At 54.5% G+C, this 12,143-nt stretch overlaps 1 protein-coding gene across 3 annotated transcripts; it reads left to right on the forward strand.

Moving 5' to 3' along the window:
* The first annotated feature begins 457 nt into the window (after positions 1 to 457).
* EMX2 (empty spiracles homeobox 2) lies at positions 458 to 7,658 on the forward strand. 3 transcript variants are annotated; one of them, XM_074592330.1, is made up of 4 exons: positions 458 to 714; positions 1,444 to 1,924; positions 4,002 to 4,186; positions 6,893 to 7,658. In XM_074592330.1, exons 2-4 carry the CDS (start codon positions 1,534 to 1,536, stop codon positions 7,058 to 7,060), a joined length of 744 nt encoding a protein of 247 aa, XP_074448431.1. In that variant the 5' UTR covers positions 458 to 714; positions 1,444 to 1,533; the 3' UTR covers positions 7,061 to 7,658. The 3 variants fall into 3 exon arrangements, with proteins under 3 accessions (XP_074448431.1, XP_074448430.1, XP_074448432.1); XM_074592329.1 differs by lacking the exon at positions 458 to 714 and having other exon boundaries at positions 1,086 to 1,924; XM_074592331.1 differs by lacking the exons at positions 458 to 714; positions 4,002 to 4,186 and having other exon boundaries at positions 1,400 to 1,924; positions 6,893 to 7,135.
* Positions 7,659 to 12,143: the final 4,485 nt, after the last annotated feature.

Raw genomic sequence — 12,143 nt, forward strand, 5'->3', positions numbered from 1 at the left:
GACAGCGATTTTTTTTTTAGCATATTTTAATGCAGCGGAGTAACGGATTCTTTGTGTATAAAGTGGAAAGAAAATAGAAAACAAAGTCCGGGAACGAAGGAAAGAAACGCTAGACTGGTTTTAAGACTCCCCCCATCCCTTGGTTGAACAGAAACATTAATTTACATTAGCAATTCCGCATCTTTAAGATAAATTACACAGCGGCGTAATAGATTTAAAGTACGCCAGATTTTTTATCATTAATTGTAAATGTGCAAAATACCTGCTGGTACTTCACTTTAGAAGAATGTAATTGGCAAAAATGGGAGGCTGATGAATAGATAATAGATCCTTAACTACCAATAAACAGTAAGCACCAGCCAAGAGTATTAGGATGTGATCATAATTATTCTGCAGCCCCAGCCAATGGGAGGAGGAGAACTCAGCCCTAAAATCATCCCCGGACCCAAAGGTAATCGCGAAAATACGGACAAGGCTGGAACCGGAGACTTGCTCCCCTGTCCCGTCTGCGAGAGCCCGGCGTGTCCCAGCTTTGCATCATGCAACTGCCCTTCGCTTTGTTTTCCGCACCGCGCGGTGCGGGGAGTGCGAAAGAGCCAAGGGGGGAATAAATAAGTTCGGAGGAGGAGGAGGAGGAGGGCGACCCTTTCTCTCACCGGGACGAAACCTTTCCCAAGCGGGGCATCTCTCCCGGACGCCCCGGGGCCGATCAAGGTAACCTCGCCGGGCTGAGAGCACCCGAGAGGTGGCAGGGAGAGGGGTGTCACGCTGGCGGAGCAGCCCTAATTCCCCCCCACCCCCCTCCCCCCCCCGAGATGCGCGCACCCCCGATAAGCCCCCACACCCCCCCGTGCCCTTCGTCCCCCCCTACCTTGGTGGCCGGGCGGCGGCGGAGCGGGGCCAGCTCTGCGCGGGGGCGGAGCGGCGCGGAGGAGGCTGCGCGGGGCGCCGCGCTCCCCCCCGCGCTGGCAGGCGCGCTCCCGCCGCACTCCGATCCGCGCCGCTCCATCCCTCCCGATGGCGCTGCCCGGCGCTCGCCTCCCCTCTGACGCACTTTAAAGAGTCTCCCCCTTCAACCTCAAGGCGAGTAATAGCGACCAATCATCAAGCCATTTACCAGGCTTCAGAGGAAGCTGTTTATGTGATCCCAGCACTAATTAGGCTCATGAACTAACAAATCGTTTGCACAACTTGTGAAGGGGCCGATCACATCCATGGATTGTCTTTGGACTTAGGGAGGGAGGGGGGGGGGGGGCGACCGCCTTTTCCTTGCAGGAGGGAAACTTCTCCCAGCAACTTTTTTTTTTTTTTTGAGTGAGTGTGTGTGTGTGTGCGCGCGCGGTGCGTGTGTGTGTGTGTCTCCCTTTTGGGTACCGCTGGCTGCCGCTGCCTCCTTTTCCTCCAGCCCCTGTCTATTTATGTGTGTATCTATCCCTCCTCAAGTCACTCCCTGCTGCAAACTTCCCCGGATCGCCTCCCGCGCACCAGAGAGAGACAGGCAGAGATTTGGTCGGGGACTCTCGCCGCGGCAGCATGTTTCAGCCCACACCCAAGCGGTGTTTCACCATCGAGTCGCTGGTGGCCAAAGACAGCCCCTTGCCCGCGTCTCGCTCCGAGGATCCTATCCGGCCGGCGGCGCTCAGCTATGCCAATTCCAGCCCGATGAACCCTTTTCTCAACGGCTTCCACTCCACTGGCAGGGGGGTTTACTCCAACCCGGACTTGGTCTTTGCAGAGGCCGTCTCCCACCCGCCTAACCCGGCCGTGCCGGTCCACCCCGTGCCCCCTCCCCACGCCCTGGCCGCCCACCCGCTGCCCGCTTCGCACTCCACGCACCCGCTCTTCGCCTCGCAGCAAAGGGACCCCTCCACCTTCTACCCCTGGCTAATACACCGCTACCGGTATCTGGGCCACAGGTTCCAAGGTACGTGCAACTTTTCTTCTCCCTCCCGTCCACCCCTCCATCCTCCGGCCGGTCCCCGCGGCCGCGGATGCGGGGGGAACCGCGGGCGGCCGCTGCCCGGAGCCGCCGGCTGGGCTGGGTTGGGCCGAGGGTCTTTTGTGCCTCCCTTCCCCGCCGCCAAACTTGAGGAGCTGTCAGAGCCCACGGGTTTGGGCTCGGTTTTGCTTTGCTGCTTTTCCCGGTTTGTTTTGGTTTCCCTGGGAGGAGCGGGGGGTGGGGGGCAAGGCCGGCTGGGACTTTTGCGGCTTTCTCGCCCCGATTAAAACCAGGGGGGAAAAAAAAGGTGGATTTTTTTATTTTTTTTTTTTTGTTGCGGTGGGTTAAAACCTACTGAGGAGAGCCCAAAAGGAAGCCGCCCCGCAGAGAGGGGAATGGAGGGGCGGCGAGGTTTAGGCTGCCCCAGGAAGGCGGCGGTGCCCGCCGGGGCCGGGCTGCCGGGGCCGCGGGGAGCCGCCGCCGCAGCACCAAATTCGGCCGCTCTCCTGGTTAGGGGGGACGGGGGTGGTGGGGGGGAATGAAACGAACCTCAGAGAAAGGAGAAGGCAAAAAAACCCCAAATAATAATTCCAGCACTGGAGCAGAGCGGGGAGATGGGGCTGCGAGGGAGAGCCAGGCTGGGGCAGAGGGCGATTCCCTCCGTACGGGCAGGGAAGGGCTCCCAGCTGCCAAGCGATTAAGAACCGGCTGAAGGAAAATAACCAAATCCAATGGCGCACAATCAATAAAATCCCCCTTGTTTAACCCTTTGCCACCGGCAGCGTCTTCTCCGAAGGGTGAGACGATTTCTCACGTAATGGGTACAGCTGCCGCCTCATTCCTTACACATACACACACCAAAAAAAAAAAAAAAAAATCAGCCTCCCTTCAGAGGCATCCGTATGCCTTTATTTCCCCCGTATTTTTATTTATTATTTCCGAACGAAAACAAACCACCTGCAACATCCATTTCCCCGGCCTTCTGCAGCCGAGCCGTTGCACCCGGTTTGGAAAAGGAGTCGCTCCCTCCGAAGCCAGGCGGACGGAGACACAAAATGGATTATTACCCTCTCAGAATAAAATTACAGGTTTCGCCTCACCAAATTATTTGCCGCAGTCATCAGGCGATTGGTAAAGAGCGGTAGATGAAAGGCGGAAATGTCCTGGTGTTGAGCCACAGCCTGGTTTCAAGCACACCCTCCTCCCGCAACGATTTTTAATGCGCTTAGGCAGGGAGACCCGCGGTGGCTTTCCCACCTTGGAAGGACCGACCCGGAGAAGCGGCACAGGGTCAACCCGGTGGGGAGAAACCCACCAAAAAGCCCCTTTTGACCCCCACCACCCCCGGCTCCCCAGCAGGCCGGCCGGGATGGCTGCCCCGTGGCTTTTCCCGAAGTTTGTTTCTTTATTTCCCCGCCGGTTCCCCCACCGCCGGGGCAGCGGGAAGGGGCACGGCGGCGGCGGGAGCCCCCTTTGCGGGGAGCACAGGGGCAAAACGAAGGCGAGCGGGAGGAGAAAGGGCCCCGGCCGGGGTTTTGGGCGAGGGAAGCGGGGAGAGGCCGGGGGAGCGGGCTGGCGGCTGCCGGAGCGCGGCGGCCGGCCGGGGAGGGACGGGGGGGGCTCGGCCGCTGCCGCACCGAACGCCGCTGCCCGGCTGGCCGCCCCGGGAGGGGGTAAATAACAAATAAACAAGGAAAGATGTGAGGCCGCCGGTGGGCGACGGGAAGGGGGGCAGCGGCGGGATGAAGCCGCAGACACCGCAGCCGGGTTCTGGCCAATTCTATCGCTTTTTTTTTTTTTTTTTTTTCCTCCGTAGTGTTCCCCTGGTTGTGTTTTAATATTTGAATTTCTCCCAGTCCTCTCCTTCCCCTGCTCGTTCCCTCCACCTATTTGTCAAAGGAAAATTTAATACAAAAAAAGGCGCTGAAAATAAAAAAGAAACTATAGTGAGATTTCTCCTGCGGGTTAATGGTGGGAGACAAAAATTCTTGCGCTAAAAAAGTCCTCGTGAGTGTGTTCGGGGAAGGTGTTTTGCTAATCTCTGTTTTACCCTGTTGCCCAGGGAATGAAACCAGCCCGGAGAGCTTCCTATTGCACAATGCACTGGCCAGGAAACCTAAACGGATCCGTACAGCTTTCTCCCCATCCCAATTACTGAGACTGGAACATGCCTTTGAGAAGAACCATTATGTAGTAGGAGCAGAGAGAAAACAGCTGGCACACAGCCTCAGCCTCACGGAAACTCAGGTAAGGGGGAAGCAGGGAACGGGCAGTTGGGAAAGCGAAAGTACTGGGATCTCCTTGGGAAAACCCACCCGGAGATGTGGGGAAAAAATACGGGTAAATTCTGGGGGTCTTTAGGCCTCCAGCCCCGAGCCGGTGGAGCGGAGTGAGGGGTTCCCCCGCCTCGCCTGGGTGTTATAAAACCTTCTGCCGTTGGTGAGAACCACGGCCTGTGCCGGGCACGGCGGGGCCGCGGGCGGGCGTGGGGAGCCGGGGGGGGCGGGTCGGGGCATGGTTTGGGGCTCCCCGGAGGGACCCGGCCGGAGCCCCGGCCCGAGCGGGAAGGAGAGCGGCGGGATTTGCGATCTGCACATGAAAAACGGTCCTGGGCATTTCTGTGTGGGACTGGGGTGACCCGCCAGAAGTAGTTGAATGTTTAGGGAAAAAGCCCCCAAAACAAAAGGCGGAGGGGAGACACCCCCCACACACACACTCCTTTGGATCCTACGGCAGAAAGACAGTTTCTCGGATGATTTTTCACTCGTTTCTAGCCCCGCGTCCGGCAGCGGGGGTATGAGGAGCCGGTTCAGGAGGGCATAAAGATGAAAAATAAAAGCAGAGAAATTATTAACTACAAGGAATCCCCCCCTCCCGCCCCCCCGCTGGCTGGCTGCGGGCCAGAACCGCACCGGAGACTATTTCGGTCGCCTATCTGGAGGGACGATTAAGCGACGTTTCTGCTCCGGTTGTCCCGGGGCGAGGGTCTCGACGGGTGCCGAGGCCGGACACCCGTGGGGCGGCGGGGAGCGGGGGCGGGCCCGGCGTTCCCCCCGACGGCGGGGACCCACGGCCGGCGGCCCCGCTGCGAGGGCGTTTTTCACGCGGTTTTCTCCTCGCCGGAAGAAAGGCTGGGGTTTGGGAGGGTTGTTTGTTTGTTGTTGTTGTTTGTTGTTGTGTCGGGCTTTTGTTTTGTGCCCTTCCAGGAGACTCGTGGAGACAGGGCTCCAGATGGGGATTGTCTCTGCTACAGTATGTGGCACTGTACTTAAAAAAAAAAAAAAAAAAAAAAAGAGCCAAAATACCCAGCCTCAGCCTAGTTCAAAGTTCCCAGTAAACACAGCGTTTTCTGGGCGGATTAAGTTGTAACACTTTTTTTTTTTTTTTAACTCCTTTTCGTGGGGGAAGCAATAAAGAGGTTGGAGCTTTTGTTTTAAAATGTCTTCCTAACAAAACAATAAAAAGGGATCGCCACTTTTATGAGGTTCTCCGAACAAGGGACCGGTCACAGGCTTATTTCCACTGGAAAGCTGTATTTAAGGTGGTCTTTGTGCTGCTTGATTCCGAAGCTGGTTGGGGTCTTTTGTCCGGATGTCAAACCCCCAGTCCCCTACAAATGAGCTCCCTTTTGGGAGATCAGCGTGCAGAAATGAACCGTCCTCCCCTTCAATTAGCAAACTAAAAGCAAATTAAACTCACCCCTTGTTCCCCGCTCAGCTTTTTAATGGGGGACTTTTGGAGAATATGAAAATGCAGCAGAGATGTGTGTCCGGCCAGGCAGGTCTCTGTTCTGAGGAGGCAGCGAAGCGGGTTAAACCAGCTTATTAAAATGCTCCAGTTCCCCTTTCCCCCCTTGCTGGGGCCTTTATCAGGCACTTTCAGACAGAACCAGAGTTTAAACTGCTTTAAAAAAAAAAAATAATGTTTACCTTTGGCCGCTACAAGGAGTGTGGCCAGCCCTGGAGATAGCTCCCAGATCAATACTATCTGTAATTAAAGCACTGGAGTCAGCTGCCGGATGGTTAAGTCAGATTTATTCGGCGCTGCACAAATTCAGAGGGATATTTACGGCGGCACTTGCAGGATTCGCCGCACCGCGATCGCTCCTGGACGGCGCGTCCCGGCGGGAGGCTGCGGGCGGCGCCGGACGTTTTTCGTTTTGGGCCTTTTTCTTTCATTTTACTCTCTTTTTCCAAGAGGAAAAGGTCTCGCCTCACGGCCTCCCGGCCCCACCCCGCCGCTCCGTTAGGAGGGACGATGCCCTGGCTCCGCTTACCCCCGCCGGGCCGGGCCCGGGGCTGCCGGTCGGGGGTCGGGCTACCCCGACGGCGCGTCCGCCGTGCTGACAGCCCACGGCCGCGCAGCCAAGCTCTGTTTTCCCCCGCGTGGGCTGCCTGGCGGGTCTTGCGCGGGGCTCCTGGTGCGCGGAAGATCCGCGCCCCTGCGCCAGGTGTGCACATGGTGCCTCCCCGCCTGCGCGGCTGCGGGGAGTGGAGCGCACACGCACCGCGGCGGCTGCCCGCTCCTACACGCGTGGGTGCGCTGGAGGCGCCTGGTGGGCGTGGGTCAGCGAGAATGGGCCTTTCCCAGTGGTGGCACACGGGCCCCGGCTCCCCTCGCCCCCCTGGAGCAGGCAGGGCACGGAGTAGGCAGGACATGGGTAGGGCATGGTGCGGGCAGGGCATGGTGCAGGCAGGACATGAAGGAGGCAGAGTAAGGTGCAGGCAGGACATGGAGCAGGCAGAGCACGGTGCAGGCAGGGCACGAAGCAGGAAGAGCCCGGAGCCCCTCGGCACGTCCAGAGCAGGACATGGAGCAGGCAGGACAAGAAGCAGGCAGGGCATGGTGCAGGCAGAGCCCGGAGCCCCTCGGCAGGTCCAGGGCAGCGGGCGGAGGGCAGTACCGGCGTCCGGGCAGGCGTGGGACTAACGGCCGGTGCCTTCCCTCCCGCAGGTAAAAGTATGGTTTCAGAACAGACGGACAAAGTTCAAGCGGCAAAAGTTGGAAGAGGAAGGCTCAGACTCACAACAGAAGAAAAAAGGGACTCATCATATTAACCGGTGGAGAATCGCCACCAAACAAGCCAGTCCAGAGGAAATCGACGTCACGTCGGACGATTAAAAAACTGGCACTTTGGGACTTTTCAAAGCCAGGCACCCCACCAACAGAAAGTGTTAAAGGCTCACACCCCCCCCACCCCCCCCACATCCGCGGCGTGGCGGTGCGGGGAAGGGACACGGAGATCTTCATCAAAAAACGCGATTCCCGCCTGGGAGGGCAGCTGGGAGCGAGCGAGAGATCCGAACTGTGGCACTGCCGGCACCGCTCTGGCAAGGGGGATCTGTCAATCAGAGCCAAAAACACCGGGACGAGGTGATTGACAGGTATTCCGTTTCTCGCAGTCCACTTTTAAAAGCGTAACGTCAAAAAATTAAAAAAAAAAAAATCTTGAGAAAAAATCTTAAAAAAAAGAAAAACAAACAAACAAAAAATTAACAAACCCCAACCAAACCAGAAAAATTACCACCTTGCAGGACATTTTGCACTTCACAGTTTTTTCCGTCTTTGAAAGAGAAATTTCCATGAGCAGCCAAAACCCACACCTGTTTCAGAAACTTGAATTGCATGTGTAAAGCCGTCTGGGCAAAAAAAAAAAAAAAAAAAAAAAAAAAAAGGAAAAAAAAGAAAAAAACGGAAAAAAATTACCCCGGTTCCTAAAGACAGAAATGAATTGTAATTTTTTTCCCTTTAAGACAGGTTCTGTGTGCTTTTTAATTTTATTTTACGAGAAATGTGCAGTCTGTAAACATTTTATGATAACTTCTGGCGTCAAAGTGTTTGTGAAAGCTAAATGAAGTAGCGGTAACAAAGCATAGTGTTCCTTCCGGATGGACAAACACGGTGGGGCAGGGGAGGGACGGGAGGGAAAGGGGGTGGGGGGGTGTTTAGGGCTGGTCGTAACTTTTGCTGCCAAAAAAAAAAAAAATTAAATCAAATTATTCCCCCCTCCCTCCCCCCCCCCCCCCCCCCCAAATTGTATCCCCATTGCAAAACCGGATGATGATTATTTTTTAAGATTAATAAAGCGCAAACCCAGCGACCAGGTTTGGCGGTGGGGACACCTCCCAGGCTGGGAGGATCCAGAGAAAAGGGACTTAAAATCACGGATTGATTTTTATTTTTTTTTTTAAATATTTTTTTTTCTAATGGCCATTTTCATTGGGGCAATTTTCAAGCACTGACCTTATAATATTCCGAAATCATAGAGCTACTAAAAAAAAGTGACAAATGTTTCCTTCATGTCTTCTATACCAGAATGTAAATATTTTTGTGTTTTGTGTTTAATTTGTTAGAATTCTAACACACTATATACTTCCAAGAAGTATGTCATTGTCAATATTTTGTCAATAAAGATTTATCAATATGCCCTAAATTTTTAAGCAATATATTTTCCCCTTCCCCCAAAAAATTTCTGGGAAACGGATCGTTCCCCGCCCCCCCCCCCAATATCCCACCTTGTTTTTAGCTGCTGAACCCCTGCGGTCGGGAGCCTGCGCTCCCCCGGCCGCGCCGCGCATTCCTGCGGCCATAAGCGCGTTTTCTTAATGAATTCACTGCCTGGTAAATAGACCTCTAAAAATAAGCCGCAGAGACCCACTTGCTGTAAATAAATACCTTTTTTTTTAAAAAAAAAAAAAGCAAACCAAAACCAACAACCCCAACCCCTTCCCTGGTTAGAAACTGAAGTGCGAACCGGCTTGTAATGGGAGGGTGAAAATGGTGCGCAGCGGCTGCACTCCGCTGAGAGGGAGAGGGGCTTTCCTTGGCAAAAATAGGTATTTTATTTAAAGGGAGAGGATTTATTTTTTTTCCCCCCCGTCTTTTAAATTCCCTCGCCAGGTCGAGCGGGTCCTGAGCCCCGGCTGCTGCTCTCAGGGAGCGATCCCGGGCACAGGGTGAAAACTCTGACATTGAAGACGTGGAGGCAAGGAAAGAAAAAAAAAAAGGGAAAAAAAAAAAGTTTGCTCTGGGTCCTTGAGGAAACTAGCTGGTTTTCTGGGGGTACACAGTTGTTTTTTCATGCTTCATTTGCTCCTTAGCCTGATAGACTGCATTAATCAGTTTTATTTCCATTGATAGAGAAACCTCGTCTGCTCTGTTCGAGCTACAAAGAATCCTGCAAGCTTTTGTGAAAGTGCAAATCAGTTTAGGCAATTATCATACCAGGAATATGAAGGGGAAAGAGGAGGCATTGCCCAGTGGTCTCCTTTAATCTCTTAATCCGTGGATCCAGGGGGGCTAGTTGGACATAATTTAGGACAATCTGACTACCCTTTACACTGTGATAAGGCGAAGTTACAATGCATCGCGAAAATACGAGCTTTGTTAAACATCCTGCCTTGAAAAGTTAAGATTAGACATTCTGTGCACGTGTTGGCTCTATCGGGTACTATGTAAATTTATGGGTTTTTTTAAAAATCCGATTTTTTTTTTTTTTAACATCGCTCCTTATACAATCCCGGTGACTTTCCATTCACTGGGGCTACAAATATGAGAGAGGCCCAGGCAGGGTTAGGACGCATGTCGCAATGCAGTCCCTTCCATTTAAACCTCGGCTAATTATTTAGTGGAGCTATTCCCAAGGTAAACTTCTCGTGGCGTTTTCCCCCCTCCTCGAACAGCTGATGGTGCAGATCTTGAAACCAAGCAGGGCGCGCATTTCACCTTAACTCGCCCAACTTGGCTTGCGCTCCACTTCAAACCCATGCAAATGGGCAAACATTAAACGGATCGCGGCTGAACAGCAGACTTGGGCCTTTCTAGAAATTGTTTCCCATCTTGATAAAAAGCTTATTTCTGCAGGAACCATATACTTTTTTTTTTAGCCCCCCCCCCCCTTTTTTTTTAAACCGTGAGGGAAGAGAGGGAGAGAGGGAAAAAAAATTAAGCGTCCTATGTAGCGTAACAGCAATAAAATCTTCAGAGAATGCCATTAGCTTTGAAAAAAAAACCCTAAAAGCTTTATTACAAACCAAGCTTTGAAAATAGGGGGGATTAGGAGTCTGAAAGGGTCCCACAATGGTTAGAAGAAAAGGTTTCATGCTAATGAGGTTAATGCCCTTTGTATCTCAGGACTCCACAACTTCATTACTCCCTATCTCCGGCTGCACCAAGCGGCTCAGAACACTGCAATCCACTCCAGCTCTCCCCTGCCTTGCCTAGAGAAGGATTTGATAGCAGCTCTGTTCAAACTAGATAATTATATCTTTTCAAGTCGGAATTAAGATAAAGAAAGTGAAGCAAAGGCGGCTAGCCTTGATCCACTGCAAACAAATTTGGCGCACTTTCTAGTCTCTCTCCCCCTGCCTCAATAGGCAGGACAGTCAGCTTATTAGACCCTCATTTGCTTTATTAATTCATCTATTTAAAGTGGCAGGATTAGAGAGAGGGAGAGAGAGAGGCAGAGTCTAATGTGGGACAGTGGATGCCAGGCAACGTGGAAATATAAATATTGGCGAGATGCTATCCGAGCGGGTGTTTAAAAATACATTTTATATTAAATAACTGAGAGGGGTGGGGGAGGGAGGGTGTATTTTGGGTGGCGAATTGCAGAGTCGGGCGGATTTTTACTGCTCTTTCGAAGGAAATCTCGGTGCCGGCTGCCGGAGGCCTGCTGCCCCCTCCTCCCTCCCCACCGGACGCCCCCGCGGAAAATCCGCTGCTCTCCGCGCCTCGCCAGGGATTTCGCCAGGTGGAGCCAGGGGCTGGGCAGAGGACTGCGGGCCGGGCCGAGACCCCCCCCCAGACTCCCACCGGGTCCTCTCCAGGGCCCTTCCCGCCGGCAGCGCTGCGCAGGGGCGGCCCGCGGGTGCGGAGCCGTGCGCGCTGCCCCGGTGATCGCACCGGCAGCAGCCTGACCCCGCCGCAACTCCACGCTTTTCCCTCCCGGCTCCGCGCCCAGGATCTAGCCCCTCTCGCCTTGGATTTTTAACCCTTTCCCCTCGAACAAAGCCGGTGGCTCCCAGCCCCTCCGTGGCCGCGTCCCACGGGCGGCCACGCCGTGTGACTGACATCCCCCCCCGCAAACAGGCACCGACGCACCCCTCTTTTTGCCATTCGGCCAAGGGTGAGGTCTTCGGAGCCTTGTCGTGTTTCGAAAAATTGTTTATTTACCTCCCCCCCCCCCCCCGCTTTGATGGATCGCGTTGTTACTTCGGAGGGCTTGGCGGAAATTAGCGGTCCCCCCGCTAATTAGCACACCGCCGATCTTGCCTGCCTCGTAGGAAATAGGCGAAGCAGCTCCTGCCAGACCGGATTCCCTGATAAACGGGATTCTCCCGGCGTCCATCAGCGGTCCATCACCGCTCCCAGCTAATACAGCGACTGATTTACTCCTCCAAAGGGTCCCGCTGCGAGGGGGCCGCGGGAGTTTAGAGAACCTCCTGACCCCGAGCCGTAACCTCTCTCCTCGCCAGCCCTTCTCCTGGTGGGACACTCGCCCCGCCGGGAGAGCCCAGGCCGTGATCCACGCTTGAAAGCGAAAGGGCCATTAATCACCTTCCCTCGCTCGCCTTTAATTGGCCTTTTGCAATTAGCGCCTGTTGCAGGGAAAGGGAGCCGTCGGCGGTGAGGCAACCCCACCGGTAGCCCCCTCTTCCCCCGGAAAGGGGGACCGTGGTCGCCCCAGCTCCCTGGGTCCCCCCCGCAAGGCGCGGAGTGGGCGACCGCTCCCCGCCGGGGTTCAGCCGCCTCGCAGGTGGCTTCCCCGGCCCGGGAGCAGGCAAAGCGGGCTCGGGCTCTGGCTCTGCCGCTTCCTCCTCCTCCTCCTCCTCTTCCTTCTCCTCCCCGCTGTGGGGCTGCTCGGCCCTGCTGCCTCGGGAGTCCCTTGTCCCCCGCACGGCCCGGCCGGAGCCCTGGATGCTGCGGGAGCTCCGGGCGAGCATTTATAGACGCGCTCTCCATCGCCCACGGCTGGACCTGACGTCAGGAAGAACTTGATCTCGCCCGCTTTGCTCCTGCTTCTGAAACTGATCCTTGAAATGAGAGAACAGACTCTACACAATTCCCATGGCCTTGACATAAGGTACAGCGATAAATATACACCACTAATGAGCAATTACCATATAATCACCTTCCAATTAGCTCGCATAATGATGAATTAAACATTCTAGCCTGCTGGATTAGGTTTCTTACTTTGTATATT

The sequence above is a fragment of the Larus michahellis genome, chromosome 6 (genome assembly GCF_964199755.1).
Source record: "Larus michahellis chromosome 6, bLarMic1.1, whole genome shotgun sequence".
In the NCBI taxonomy this organism is placed as follows: Eukaryota; Metazoa; Chordata; class Aves; order Charadriiformes; family Laridae; genus Larus; species Larus michahellis.

Coding starts and splice junctions, on each gene's coding strand:
- EMX2 (XM_074592330.1), top strand. CDS start 1,534: ATGTTTCAGCCCACACCCAAGCGGTGTTTCACCATCGAGTCGCTGGTG. Junction 1,925..4,001: donor TCTGGGCCACAGGTTCCAAG/GTACGTGCAACT, acceptor CCTGTTGCCCAG/GGAATGAAACCAGCCCGGAG. Junction 4,187..6,892: donor TCAGCCTCACGGAAACTCAG/GTAAGGGGGAAG, acceptor TCCCTCCCGCAG/GTAAAAGTATGGTTTCAGAA.